The sequence below is a fragment of the Chelonoidis abingdonii genome, chromosome 9, assembly GCF_003597395.2.
Source record: "Chelonoidis abingdonii isolate Lonesome George chromosome 9, CheloAbing_2.0, whole genome shotgun sequence".
Taxonomy (NCBI): domain Eukaryota; kingdom Metazoa; phylum Chordata; order Testudines; family Testudinidae; genus Chelonoidis; species Chelonoidis abingdonii.
In genome coordinates this window covers 23,592,324-23,606,685 of record NC_133777.1, presented here as the reverse complement: position 1 = coordinate 23,606,685, position 14,362 = coordinate 23,592,324, and the positions used below count along the sequence as shown (strand labels likewise).

Here is a 14,362-nt window from a genome sequence, read left to right as displayed (position 1 = left end):
AGCCTAAGAAAATATCAGGTATGGGGCTTTTTGCTTCCTCGTGGACAACATCTCCTGACATAAAATTGAAGATTTTTGGCATGATTTAGACTAGTGCCAAGCTTTGTATAAACCTGCTTGGGATGCTAATTCAGATTGTTTTCAGGAGTGGCTTGAGATCCTTCAGCAGGCTTTTAAAGTTAAGGGTGCAAGCTCTTCAGCTAGTATAAATTGTCATAGCTTCATTGATTTCAGTGGGGCTATGACAGTTTAAAACAGATGAAGATTTGCCCCAAGGATCTGAATAAAGATTGTAGGACTAGTCAAATGTACCTGAGCCATAGTTATTTTTTCTTTTATAAAACAAGTGGCTTTTTATCTAAATTTATATACTTTATGCAATGACAAATGTTAAAAATCATGGTTCAAAGGTCTCATTGTAGAAATAAACTTACTTTGCTTTTCAGTTGTGTGTTTCTGAAAAAGTTTCAGAAACTGTTTTGTTACACAATGGTATTCTAGAAGAATGTAACTCAGATTAAATATTATATACAAATAAAACTTCCTTAGCGGTAAAATCTTAATACTTAGCTAAATAGTTTGTGTCATGCTGAAGATTTTTGCTAAACTTTGGGAAGAAGGGAATAGCAAATTATCACTTTTTTTTTCCCTTTGCTTTATATTGATTGTCTGTATAATGCATCTTTTAGGAAATCACATTAATTTTTAGGGAAAATGTCCTTGTTTAAAAGGAAAAGGTCTGGTTTCTGAAACCAACTCTGGGTCCAAGTCTACATTTCTTCCACATGCAAAAGTCTAATTTAAGTAAGAATTGTTTATACATTGAATATAAGATCTCACCCTTATTGTAAATATTCCAATATGTTGTAAAACTGGTTTTATGTCTGTGTGATGGGACGTTTGTCCCACACTGGCAGAAAAGGGGTTAAAAGCAGCACTAGGGGGGCTGCGCATCACAGATGGGCTCATAAGAACAGCCAATCAGGGCTGGGCTGGCCCATATAAGGAGGGCTGCAGAACAGAGCAGTTTCAGTTATTCCCTGGAGCTTGAGAAGGGAGGAGGATTGGCTTCCATGCAGGCAGAGGGCGGCAAGCACCCTGGGCAGAGCAGTGCTACAGGCAGAAAGCTAAAGGCAGCTCTTGGCGGGCTGCAAGGATCTGCAGACTGAGGCCCTGATGCAAGGGCAAAGAGGGTGCTGGAGCCACATGGGAAGTGGCTAGACCGTGGACTGCAGTTTACCACTGAAGGAAGTGACCGGACAATAAACTGCAGGTCCCCCCAGAAGCGGGGGAGCATAGAGTGTAGCATGCCAGAGAGAAGTGTCACTGAGGAGGCACCGCAGTGGTGAGTTGCACCACCTGACAGTCTGGCATTTTTTACATTCTTCAGGCAGAGAGGGAAATCATAATTTACAAGTAAGGTGCTTATGAGTGATTACTGAAGATTACAGCAGATAACTTTTTCAAACCAAATTATTATTAGATGCTATACCTTTCTGAGGTCAGCTATTCAAACATAGCATAAGCCTGGATATGCAAATAACATAATGTTAATTGGAAAAGTGCATGAACAGTGAAGTAGTGTCTTTGTACTGACTTAACATTCAGTGGGTGTAAGAAACAAGTAACTACACAACAAGAGAGTCTAGCAGGAAAATAGCAAAACTGGTAGCAATGGATACTGAAAACCTGACTTCTTACATTCTCCTGAAAGATGAATTGTCTGCTGCTACTCCATGCTTATATCCCTGCTACATTTGACCTAGATTTTTTTTCTCCAGTTAACTAAAGGAACCAATGTGTGTAATAAAATTTAGGCCCAGAATATGTTTTGTTTTTTTTGCTCTGAAGACAACAGAATGTTTAGGTTGGGGAAAGAAATGAGTGTTTTGCTTGTGTGAACTATTAACACACACAGTGGCAAGGTCTGGAGAGTGATGAAAGGTGACATCATCCAACAATAAGATTACAGTTATCACTCAGTCCCCATGGCAGGGAGCAGGAAGTGTTCAGGAAGAAGGTTGTAATTCTATTTTTTGTGTGTCTCTCTGCATGTTCTCAATGTTTGGTCTACAAGGGCAGTTTGAGATTCATACAAGCTCAAAATTGGAGATAGTGGCACTAACTATTTCTCACAGAATAAGAAGAGATTGGTAGGTTTTGTGTGGTTTAGATATTTGACAGTCATGTTTAATTTATTATTTAATTTTAATTTCAGTGTCTGTTGCACCATTGAATAGCTATTTGTGTGTCTAGTGAATCTGTAAATGTTTATCTCTTGTTACTGTAAAGATTGGCCTTGGTTTAACAATGACATATATAATGTAAATTATGGAGAGGAGGGGGAGGTTAAAAAGGCACAAATCAGCCAGGGGCAAAAAATGACATCTGTTGCTCTGAAAACAAGGTGTGCATGAAATCCACGACATCTGACTAACTCAGCACTGGTTGTGGACGCAAACAGACTTTGCCATGACTTGTGACTTTTCTTTTTCTCAGGCAAATCTTCCAGGTGCAAACTCGCAAAATGCAATACTTAATCGAACCAAATCTGTTCCACCACTTCCTGATAACATAAATGAACAATCAGTTTCTTCAGTTAAACATTTATCATCATCCCATAGACAAATTGGTTCCACTTCTGAATGTGTTGCAGAAGAGAATGTAAGGTAGGTGTCTATTATGACCACACAAAAAAATTCAATAGAGAGAACCCACATATTATGTATAGTTTTAAAGCGTTTACTTGATAAGAATCTACTTTTTTTCCTCAAAATTTAGCATCTTTAGGAAAGGTAGATTGGCTTAGTAATTGGGTCATCCATATATAGATTAAACTGAATTATTGTCTGTGTCCTTATTATTGCTGTGACCGTGCCTTCAGTCCATATATCCATAACGAATGAGTTTGAGAGGTACAGCGACTTTTATTTTCTTAGGGATCAATCCTGCTTGCCTGTCTTTTGTGGTTTTTTTCTGTAGTGTTGGTTATAGATAATATGTGCATTTGTATACTCCTAAACTCTGCAGAATGATGGCAGGCAAAATATGAAATCAACAGAATAAGTGTTTGTTGTTTTAAATCTCTGGTGTAGAGCGGATTCACTTCTCACTCTCCAATTGAAGACCAATAGTACTGCCCTTAGATTTTAAAGAAAGATTAGATGAGGGCTTTGAGGGTTCTGCTTTAACTACTAATTTAAGGTAAAGGTTATATTTGGTTTTTTTTTTCTAGTAAGCGCTCTACTATTCTTAAATTTGTCAAGGCAATCTCACATATTTGACTCATTCTATCACTGAAGACTCTAAATTCTGAGTAGACTTAGTTTAATGGATGTCAATAGTATAGGTTCCTGTGGTTTTCTTATCAAGGGCCCGATCCTCCTTCCATCGAAGACACACGCTACACTTAATTTCCATATCGGCAAATGACTAGGTCTCCAGTCCATAAAGTTTTTCCAAGAAAAACAAGATAGTGAAGATCTTGCTTATATGCAAAAAGGATACTCCTGGAGGAATTCAGTACCAAAAATATTAAAAATTCTGCACACATTATTTTAAAATTCTGCATATTTTATTTGTCAAAATAACACAATATAATCACAAAAGTTTCAGTTATTTTTGGTCATTTATTTCAAAATACCTGTCAGCAAATATGTCTGTAACAATACAGATGATAAAAAAAAAGATTAAGGAAATGTTTTTTGACAAATAGTTTCCTTACTAGACATAATACAGAACTCTGAGTAATTCATTTACACTACAATACAGAACCTTATTTCCCGCACTCCTCAGAAGCAGTGCAAAGGCTTGAGGAAGTTAGAGGTAACAGAGCAGCTGGGGGAGAGGGAAGTAAATTGCTGGAAAGGAGCCTGGGTGCGAACTTGGAGGGTTGTTGGGTATGGGTGGAAAAAGTATGGAACAGGTTTTCTGCGGGGGGGAGCGTGGCAGGGAGAGTGTGTTAGGAAGCTTCCCCCATGCAGACCCTGGCTGATCCCTAGCCTCTTCCATTCATTCAGGCACATCTGCCCCATCCCCATGTGTTTCTGCACACCCATGTCCCCTTACATCCCCTGTCCACGTGTCTCTCCACCCTCACTCAGACTCCCCATCCCCATGTGTCTCTGTGCCCCCAACCAGTCACTCCACTGTCACTGTATAGCTCTGCATCCCCTTCCCCATCACCAAGTGGCCCTGCACCTCCTGGTCGTGATGAATTACGGCAGAACAGTGGCTTATAGCTTTAGGAAGGATAGATTAATCTTTTGTCTTGTTTTTTCTTGTGTCTGCCAATCCAAAAGTCCGCCTTATAAACTTTAGGTTTCAGTAACTAGGAAAGCCCTTTGCATGGAAAAATGAGTCAGTGGGCCCTCTTCTTCCAGACGGGCAGCAATAGTTAACTGGCTACCTTTTCACTATGTATTGGGTACAAACAGAATTAACTAGACGTTTTAAACTGGAGAACTTGAAACACAGATGTGAAGTTCCAGTTGAAAATCTTAAAATATCTTACATTTGACATTTGAGTTTCTCTGCTTGTAGTTCTAGATAGTCTTTGCATCTGTCAGGAATTTTTTCATCTTTTGCAATCTCTGCTATAATTTGAGTACATTGGCGTCTTTAAGATATGGCAATTAATGTATGTGCATTGGATGTAGGCAGATATATGCTACATCCAAAACTTTAATTTTCTATGCACAACTGTCATAAAGAGATGGTTAAGGGTTAATGTCTCTTTTACCTGTAAAGGGTTAAGAAGCTCAGTGAACCTGGCTGACACCTGACCAGAGGACCAATGGGGGGACAAGATACTTTCAAATCTTGGCTGTAAAGCATTTTCCATCCTGATTTTACAGAGATAATTTTTACTTTTTCTTTCTTTAATTAAAAGCTTTCTTTTTAAGAACCTGATTGATTTTTCTTGTTTTTAAGAATCCAAGGGATTTGAGTCTGAAACTCACCAGGATTGGTGGGGGGAAAAGGAAGGGGGATGGTTAATTCCTCTTTGTTTTAAGATCCAAGGAGTTTGGATCAGTGTAAGCCTCTCAGGCAACCCAGGGAGGGGAAGTCTGGAGGGAAAAAGAGGGGATGGTTATTTCTCCTGTTAATGTTTCAGATCCAAGGGTTTGGGTCTTGGGTTCCCAGGGAAGGTTTTGGGGGAACAGAAGTGGTGCCAAACACTATATTTTGGCTGGTGGCAGGCGTACCAGATTTAAGCTAGGAATTAGCTTTAGAAGTGTCATGCAGGTCCCCACTTTTTACGCTAAAGTTCAAAGTGGGGAAAACCTTGACATGGTGAGCAGGTGGATTTTTTCTTCTCTAGGAACAAAAGCCAGTAGGATTTTTTTTCTCTCCTTTCTAGCTGCTTGGAAAGCAGCCTGAGGGCAGAGGTGTTAAGTTTTTTTTAACAAGGGTCTTTGTTAGGAGGCAGGCTTCAAGCTGTGTAGCGCCAGCAGACAGCCAGCAAAAGGCACTTACAAGTGAATTGTTTTCTTTCTTTCTACCTCTCGGGCATAGCTAGTTAGAAAATCTCTGTTAACCAAGCAGTCAGTAAGCTGCAGAGGGATGCGTCCAGCAGAAGAAAGCAGGAACAATGAGTTCCAAGGAAGCCGTTAAACAGAAACTGGCAAGACTAGAAGCAACAGAGAGACAACAAACATAAGAGACGGATGGAACTAATTAATGCAGAAATAGCCAGGGAAGAAGCGGCCCACAAAAGAGAGGAAAAAGCCAAAGAAGCTGACCACAGGAGAGAGAGAGAGAGGAAACAAAAAGAGCTAGAGATAAAAGAAAAAGAGATGGAAGAGAGGGAAAGAGAGAGAAAGCATGAACTGGACTTAGCAAAGGCTAAGCAGGAGGTACCAGCCAACCCTAACAACCCTTCTTCAGGTACTGTTTTCCATCCCAGGAAATTCCCCACCTACAAGGCAGGTGATGATACTGAGGCCTTCTTAGAAAATTTTGAAAGGGCCTACCTTGGGTACAGCATCTCTGCAGACCAGTACGTGATAGAGCTGAGGCCACTATCATGTAGTCAGTGGACCCTTAGCAGAGGTGGCGGCTGAAATGCCTAGAGAAAACAGGAATGATTATAAACTTTTTCAAACCAAGGCCAGAATCAGAATGAGGCTAACACCTGAGCATGGCCGTCGGCAGTTCAGAGCCCTAAGCTGGAAACCAGATGTGTCATTTATCTGACATGCCTACCACATTGGGAAGAATTGGGATGCCTGGATATCAGGAGCAAATGCTAACTCTCTGCCAGAGCTGTCCTTCCTAATGCAAATGGAGCAGTTCTTAGAGGGTGTTCCTGAGGAAATAGAAGGGTACATCCTAGATGGGAAACCCAAAACTGTAACCGAGGCAGGGGAGATTGGAGCCAGATGGGTGGAAGTGGCAGAAAAGAAAAAAGCTACTGGCAAGGGGAGCGAATATCACAGGGGGCAAACAGAAAATAAACACTGTCACCGACAGCAAGCCAAGGAGAGCCCCAGGCACCCTATTGTCCCACCTCACCAGTCTCCAGCAACCCACCTTGGCCCAGTGACCAGTCAGCTGAGCGATGCTTTAAATGTAATGAACTGGAACATATAAAGGCCAACTGCCCCAAGAACCCCAACCGAGTGCAGTTCATTACACCGCCATCACACCAAAGATCCCCAGGACCAGATGCCTCTCAATACCCTCGGAGCGAAGGGAAACCTTGAGAGTGGACAGAAAGAAGGTTATCACATGGAGAGACATGGGGGCACAAGTGTCAGCTATCCACCAATCCTTAGTAGACCCCAAATTCATCAACCCAGAGGCCCAAGTGACAATTTACCCATTCATATTAAAATCTGTAGACTTGCCTACAGGTGAACTGCCTGTCCAGTACAAAGGCTGGTCAGGAATGTGGACTTCTGCAGTCTATGACATTTATCCCATCCCCATGCTACTGGGGGAAGACTTGGCCAACCAGGTGAAGCGGGCCAAGAAAGTGAGAATGGTTACACGCAGCCAAGCCAGGCAAGCTTCCAGACTCATCCCTGTTCCTGAGTTGTCCACAAGGGCCCCGTCTGTGTTACCAGAGACCCAGACAGAGGTGGTGGAGCCAGATCCTCTGCCAACGACGGCAACAGCCATAGTGCATCCAGTCCCAGAACCGGAACTGGAAAAGCAACTAGCACCAGAACTGTTGCCAGCACTGACGCCAGCGCTTGCAAGCCCATCTCCAACCCCAACGCCAGAGGGCGCCAGCAGGCCTGAACTGGCAGAAGCGGCAGACAACCCTACCCATGAGGCTCAGCCAGAGCTTGAAATATCGCACAGTGCACACGCGGTTCACCATCAACGAAAACAACCCTATCACCTACATAGCTTCCAGAGGGACCAAGCCCAAGTCCACAGTGTAAGGAGGCACTGGTGTCTCCAGCCTCAAGGGAACAGTTCCAGACTGAGCAGGAAGCAGATGACGGCCTTCAGAAAGCTTGCGCGGCGGCATGGAGCACCCCACCGCCTCTCAGCTCTTCTAACCGATCCCGGTTTGTTGTAGAACAAGGACTCTTATACAAAGAGACTCTTTCTGGTGGACACCAGGAAGACTGGCATCCTCAAAAACAGTTGGTAGTTCCAACTAAGTACTGGGTAAAGCTCTTAAGCTTAGCCCATGATCATCCCAGTGGCCATTCTGGGGTGAACAAAACCAAAGACAGGTTGGGGAAGTCCTTCCACTGGGAGGGGATGAGCAAGGACGTTGCTAATTATGTCCGGTCTTGTGAGGTGTGCCAAAGAGTGGGAAAGCCCCAAGACCAGGTCCAAACCCCTCTCCAGCCACTCCCCATAATTGAGTCCCATGTTCAGCGGAATAGCTGCTGATATTTCTGGGTCCTTTCCCAAAAAGACCCCCAGATGAAACAGTACATACGACTTCGTGACTTTGCTACCCAATGGCCGGAAGCAGTAGCTCTAAGCGAACACCAGGGCTAGAAACTATGTGCCAGGCCTTAACAGACATTTTTTGCCAGGGGGTGCCCTCGACATCCTTACAGCATTCAGGAACTAATATTCCTGACAGGACCAGGAAAGATCTGTGGGAAGCTTCATGGGTGATCACTTGGTGCCACCCTTACCACCATCAAAACCAACGGCCTGGTGGAGAGTTTAAGACTTTGGGGGCCATGAACGTTAAATTCGTAAATGAACACCTCCATATGATTGGGGACCTACGGTGCAGCAGTTGCTTTTTGCCTACAGGCTTACCACATCCCAGTTTTGGGTTTTCACCATTTGAACTTTGTATGGCCACGAGTTAAGGGCATTTACAGTGGTGAAGCAAGCATGGGAGGGTTTACGCCTTTCCAGGACTAACGTTCTAACCTTGAAGCAACCGACAAAGCACCCCTCCGACACGCATTAGCCCTTTGCTAAAGAGACTAAAGATTCTCAGGAAGAGCAAAAGGCCTGGTATGATAAACATACCAGAGAAGTTCCGTTAAGTAGGAACCAGGTATGGTCTTAAAGGCGCAAACAGCCTATAGATGGGAGCGTCATGCGAACACCATTCACGGTCCAAGAGAGCCTGGGAGCTGTTAACTGTCTCATAGCTGTTCCCACCTCCACCCAAAGCCTAAAGTGTACCATGTTATTCAAGCCCTTTATGCCAGAAGACTTAAAGTTTGGTCAGTTTTACAGCCCAGGGAAAGATGGACACTGATGGTCGAAGGTGTCTACTCGAAGGGAAAGAGGTAACGTCGTTGGAAAAGAGGTGACCCTCTCTACAACTTGAACGTCTGCAGCGGCAACAGTCAAGAGGCTGTGCACTAGCCATCACCCCATTGTCTCAGCATCCCAGGTCAGACTGAACGGGCATACACTCCATTGGACACAGGTAATGCTCACCCAATTAGAACCCCACCCTACCGAGTGTCTCCTAATACCAAGCTGCTATCGAACGGAGATCCAAAACATGCTCAGGTGAGTCTAATCTGCTTCTCTACCAGGCCGATGGGCATCGTCCAGTGTTCTGTACCAAAACCACGATGGAGAACTACGCTTTTGCGTGGACTACCGTAAGCAACATGCAGGGTAAACTCGTCCCGACAACTACCGCACGCACCGATGAGCTATTGGAAAAATTGGAATGCCCAGTTATCTCTGCAATAGACTTAACAAGGCGGAACTGGCATTGCTGGATGAACCCACCAAAGGGAAAGTCAGCCTTCACACCATGCAGGATGTCATGACTATGTTCTTCCTTTCAGCTTGCGCAATGCACCCGCCACCTTCCAAACGACTGTAGCTGGTCTTTCCTAGCAGGACTGGGACAAATATGCAGTTGCCTACCTCAATGATGTGGCCATTTTTTCTGATTCATGGGCCCGACCCCTAAACAGCCTGGAAAAAGTCTTGAGCGCATCAGGCAGCGAACTAACTTTAAGGCTAAAAGGTCAAATAGACCAAAACAGAGTGATTACCTGGCACACCAGTGGGTCAGGACAATAAACCCCCCTACAGCCAAGGTGGATGCTATCAAAAGTGACCTGTCCCAAAGTCAAGAAACAGTCATCCTTCTTAGGCTGGCCCGTATTACAAGGTGATTTGTGCCACGAACAGCCAAATCGCTCGCCACTAACAGGACTGACCAAAAAAAACCCAGCCAATTGCAGTTAAGTGGACTGATGAGTTCAGAAGCCTTACCCAGCTGTTAAGCGACACTCTTGTCCTGACCCTGTGCAAAGGGCCCCAGATTTTACAAAACCATCCTAGTAACCACAGATGCATCTAAGCGTGTGTAGGAAGCAGTTTAATCAGTAAGGATCCGGACCAAACTTCCTCCTGTCATACTTTCTCAGCAAGAAATTGTCTGAGAGGGAAAGCATGCTAACGCCTGTGTTGCCTGGGAAAAGCTTCGCCTAGTTGGGACGCCGGTTCAACTACCGAACTGACCATGCGGGCGCTAAGTGGCTTTCATACTGCCGAAGGGGAAAACACAAAAAACTGCTTCGATGGATACTCTCCAAGATTTGATCTTTTGAAATTCAACACATTTCAGGAGCTTCTAACAAGTAGCTGATGCCACTCTCCTGTGAAAGTTTCCCGAATTACACTGGTTACAAATTGTCCTTAAAAGTGAGAAGTCTCTGTATTTACATAATAGTAGTATATGTAAAGGTGATGTGTTTTATTAATCTGTGTATTCTAAGGTTCAGGAAAATCACCGCCAGTGTAGCTTCCACACTGTCTGAAATGGTGGGGGTATCATAAGAGATGCATAAGGGTTAATGTGTCCTCTTACCTGTAAAGGTTAAGAACCATGAACCTGCTGACACCTACCAGAGGACAATGGGGGAGAAGATACTTTCAGAATTCTTGGTGGAGGAAAGTCGGGCTGTGCTTTTGTTTTGTTCGTGTTCGCTTTGTGGCTAGAGGGACCCAGAGTGTACACCCAGGTTTTCTCCCAATTCTTTCTTGAAATCAGTCTCTCATGTTTCAAATAGTAAGTAATAGCCAGAAGCGGATTAGTCTACGTTTATTTTTCTTAACTTGTAAATGTGTCTTGTTGGAAGATTTTACCTTGTTTGCTGTAACTTTGAATGTGCCAGGCTATAGTCAGGGGGAGGTCCCCTGTTAGGCTATATGAATCTGAAATCCTGTAAACATTTTTCCATCCTGATGTTACAGAGAAATTCTTACCTTTTTCTTTCTTAATTAGCTTTCCTTTTTTACGAACTTGATTGATTTTTTTCCCTTGTTAAGACCCAAGGATTGGCGCTGAACTCACCCAGGGATTTGTGGGGGGAAGGAAGGAATGGTTATTCCTCTTTGTTTAAATCAAGAGTGTGGGAATCAATGTGCCTCTCGTAACCAGGAGAGGAAAGTCTGGGGGGAAAAAGGGAGGAAGGCTAATTTCTCCTTGTGTCAGATCCAAGGGTTTGGGTCTTGTTCCCCAGGGAAGATTTGAGGGAACAGGAAATGTGCGCAAACACTATATTTTTGTGGTGCAGCGACCAAATTAAGCTGTAATTACAGCTTAAAATGATCATGCAGGGTCTCCGCTTGGCGCTAGTCAACAGTGGGAAAAGACCTTGACACACAATTTTTTCTTTACTGTCTGCTACTTGGTTTCATATCTAACTACACCGTGTAGTTATCAGTGTGTTTTGTGCATATTGCTGTGTGATATTATGATGAAGGAACGACTAAATAACTTAATGTAGCAAGTTCATACTTTATAATTAGAGACCCGGCTGAGAATAAATAAAACACTGAATTGTTTTTTGAAAATCCACAAAATTAATTATCTGTCATGTACGTTTGCCAGTTATAGCAGATGGAGGAGTCAAAGTCCTAAATTAAAATCAAATATCCAAATTCAGAATTCCTAGCTCTGATGCGGGGAGGATTTAATATGTTCTGTTAGTTATTATCTTTGCTGTTAAGGTTCGTTAGTTCAGTAAGACCTAAAACTTACTATATTAACTTGTTTCTAACCTTTTTGCTTGTGAAAATAACAATTTAAAAGGTAAATGCTCTCTGGGTATTTTCAATATGCACCTTTATTACATATTTTGAATTTCATGTTTGTAGAATATATTATAAACATATGCACCTACTCTTCAGTAGTTGAATATATAATTTTAAAAACTTTGGTAAAGCTTCTGAAAATACAATCACAGATATGTATTTACATTATTGGATATTTTGTAGGCAGACATTTTGACTTTTGCCACTAGCCTTTGGATCTCATATCTAAAAAATCATAGTTTACTGCTGCTGTATCGCCAAGCAATTTTACCTTCTCTCTCAAGCAAGCAGGGCAGGCTTAATAGCCCTAATTACCGTTGCCCCCTTGAGCGCCCAGTTGAATTCTGCCTCTCATGAATTGAGACATTTGCGCCTCAGTATTTATGCTTTGTCTCTTCAAGCACATGAATTTGAGACTATAAATTAAGAAAACCCTCCCACTGTTTGCATTAACGGAGTTGGCTGTCCAGATGGCGCTGATATTTAAGGGCTTTCATATATAGTTCAACAATGTCATAACTGCCTATCTGGTCACCTGTAGTACAGAGTGCTGTGTTCCAGTAAGAGACACAGTCGTGGACTGTGACTTCTTTTTCTCTATGCATGTCCTATGCATGTTGCTTGCAGTTTGAAACACCTGAGGCACGGTGATTGAAATAGCTCAGGCATAAGAGGACGAAGGTTTGGCGCTGGCAGATTCTCCTGATCGCCATTTGTGCTTCTGAGCCAATACCATGAAAACAATGGACAAGTAGGATGTGAGTATTTCGAAGATTGCTAAAGCCAGAGAGAACGATCCCTGTGGATCTCCTCCTATTATATTTACAGCAGGTTAATGGCTTATGTTGCGTACTCCGCAAAGCCTTTCTCAGGAAACCCCTGTATGAGGCTAAGCCTGTCTGATCCTCTTTAACTTTCTTGTACCCTTGGGCTTTCAGAGAAGGACCAAAGTCGGCTCATTATAGGCCCTTCACCTCACTCAGCAAAAAGAGTTATCATGAGGACTGGAATAACGGATGTCACATGCTTGTTTGAGATTATACCAATAATTTGGATACTAAAAGGGTTGCCTTTGTTTTACTGAAGCCAAGAAATACGTTTGAGGGGGTCAATCTGTGGTCAAAATAAAGCATAGAAAGAGTTTGCACGGGCCGCGACTTGAAGCTGGCTGCCACAAAGTGAGCAGACAACTGTTTATCTCCTAAATTAGTGTGAGATACGGTAGTAATTTGGAACAGACCTAAGGCTTTGAGAGATTTAAGCAAAATTTGACCTAGCCTCAGATTGAAGATATTTGACCCTTATTACGATTTTTGGAAGAAAACATGGCTTTAATATTTTTATGATTAAGACATTACGAAAGGCAAAACTTCTAACTAAGCTATTACAAATCTTAAACTGAGGTTTAAAACAACAGTTATCAAATCAAAATCATGACTGGAATTTGATGTTAAACAAATCCAGAATATGGCAACAGATATCAACAATGATTTTAATTGCAACAAATCAGTCAAAACTGATCATGAAGTTACACATAGACATCCGATGATTCTTGTACATACTTTACCCTGAATGTAGTCATGCATTCGTAGCCCTCTGAAACAATACAAAGATTGCTTCAAGTTCCGTTACTGAATCCCTTTGTAAGAATGGGTCAGTTCAGATTTATTATCCTGACACATTGAACTAGCCAAGCTCAAGCAGTCTTTTATTAATCAAGATTAGTTTGTTAAGATTAACCAGCAGAAACAGATTAATATCTCTCCTTTTGGGTGGGTTTGGGTCTTGGGTTCCCCAGGGAAGATTTTGGGGGAACAGGAAATGTGCCAAACACTATATTTTTGGCTGGTGGCAGCGTACCAAATTTAAGCTGGTAATTAAGCTTAAAAGTGATCATGCAGGTCTCCGCTTTTTGGACGCTGAAGTTCAAAGTGGGGAAAAGACCTTGACAACAACAATTTTGTTCTTTACTGGTCTGCTACTTGGTTTTCATATCTAACTACACCTGTGTAGTTATCAGTGTGTTTTGTGGCATATCTGCTGTGTGATATATGTAGTGAAGGAACAACTAATAAGCTAATGTAGCAGTTCATATCTTTATAATTAGAGCGGGGAGAATAATAAAAACACTTGAAATTTTTTTCTGAAATCCACAAAATTAATATCTGTTCATGTAACGTTTGCCCAGCTGTATAAGCCAGGAAATAATGGAGAAGGAGTTGGAGGAGTCAAAGGTCCTGAAATAATCAAATTATTCTCAAATTCAGGAATCTCTAGCTATGATGCCGGGGGGATTATAAATGTTCTGTTAGTTATTAATCTTTCTGTAAGGTTCTGTTAGTTCAGTAAGAACCTAAACTACTATATTAACTTGTTTCTAACCTTTTTTGCTTGTGAAAATAACAATTTAAAATGTAAATTGCTGCTCTGGGTAGGTTTTTTTAATATATGGCACCTTATTACAATTTATTTTGAATTTCTATGTTGTAGAATATATATAACATATGCACCTACTCTTCAGTAGTTGAATATATAATTTTAAAAAACTTTGGTTAAGCTTCTGAAAATACATACACAGATATTGTATTTACATTATGTGGATAGTTTTGTAGGCAGACATTTTGACTTTTGCCCACTAGCCTTTGGGATTCTCATATCTTAAAAAAATTAAATATTACTGTGACTGTATCTGCCATAGCACATTTTACCTTCTCTCTCAAGCAAGCAGGCAGGCTTAATAGCCAACTTATATTACAGTTGCCCCCTTTGAGCTCCCAGGTTGATTCCTGCCTCTCATGGAATTGGAAGACATTTGGCCTCATGTATTTACTGCTTTGTCTCTTCAAGCAGCATGAAT

At 42.1% G+C, this 14,362-nt stretch overlaps 1 protein-coding gene across 4 annotated transcripts in view; it reads left to right on the top strand.

Annotated features, from left to right (window-relative positions):
* Positions 1–14,362, top strand: part of ATF7IP2 (activating transcription factor 7 interacting protein 2) — an 83,830-nt gene that overhangs the window by 50,648 nt on the left and 18,820 nt on the right. For all 4 annotated transcript variants that reach the window (XM_032787273.2, XM_032787270.2, XM_075069284.1 and 1 more), the window contains exon 6: positions 2,500–2,669. In XM_032787273.2, the coding sequence (XP_032643164.1) occupies positions 2,500–2,669 (170 nt within the window). The remainder of the gene's footprint in view (positions 1–2,499; positions 2,670–14,362) is intronic.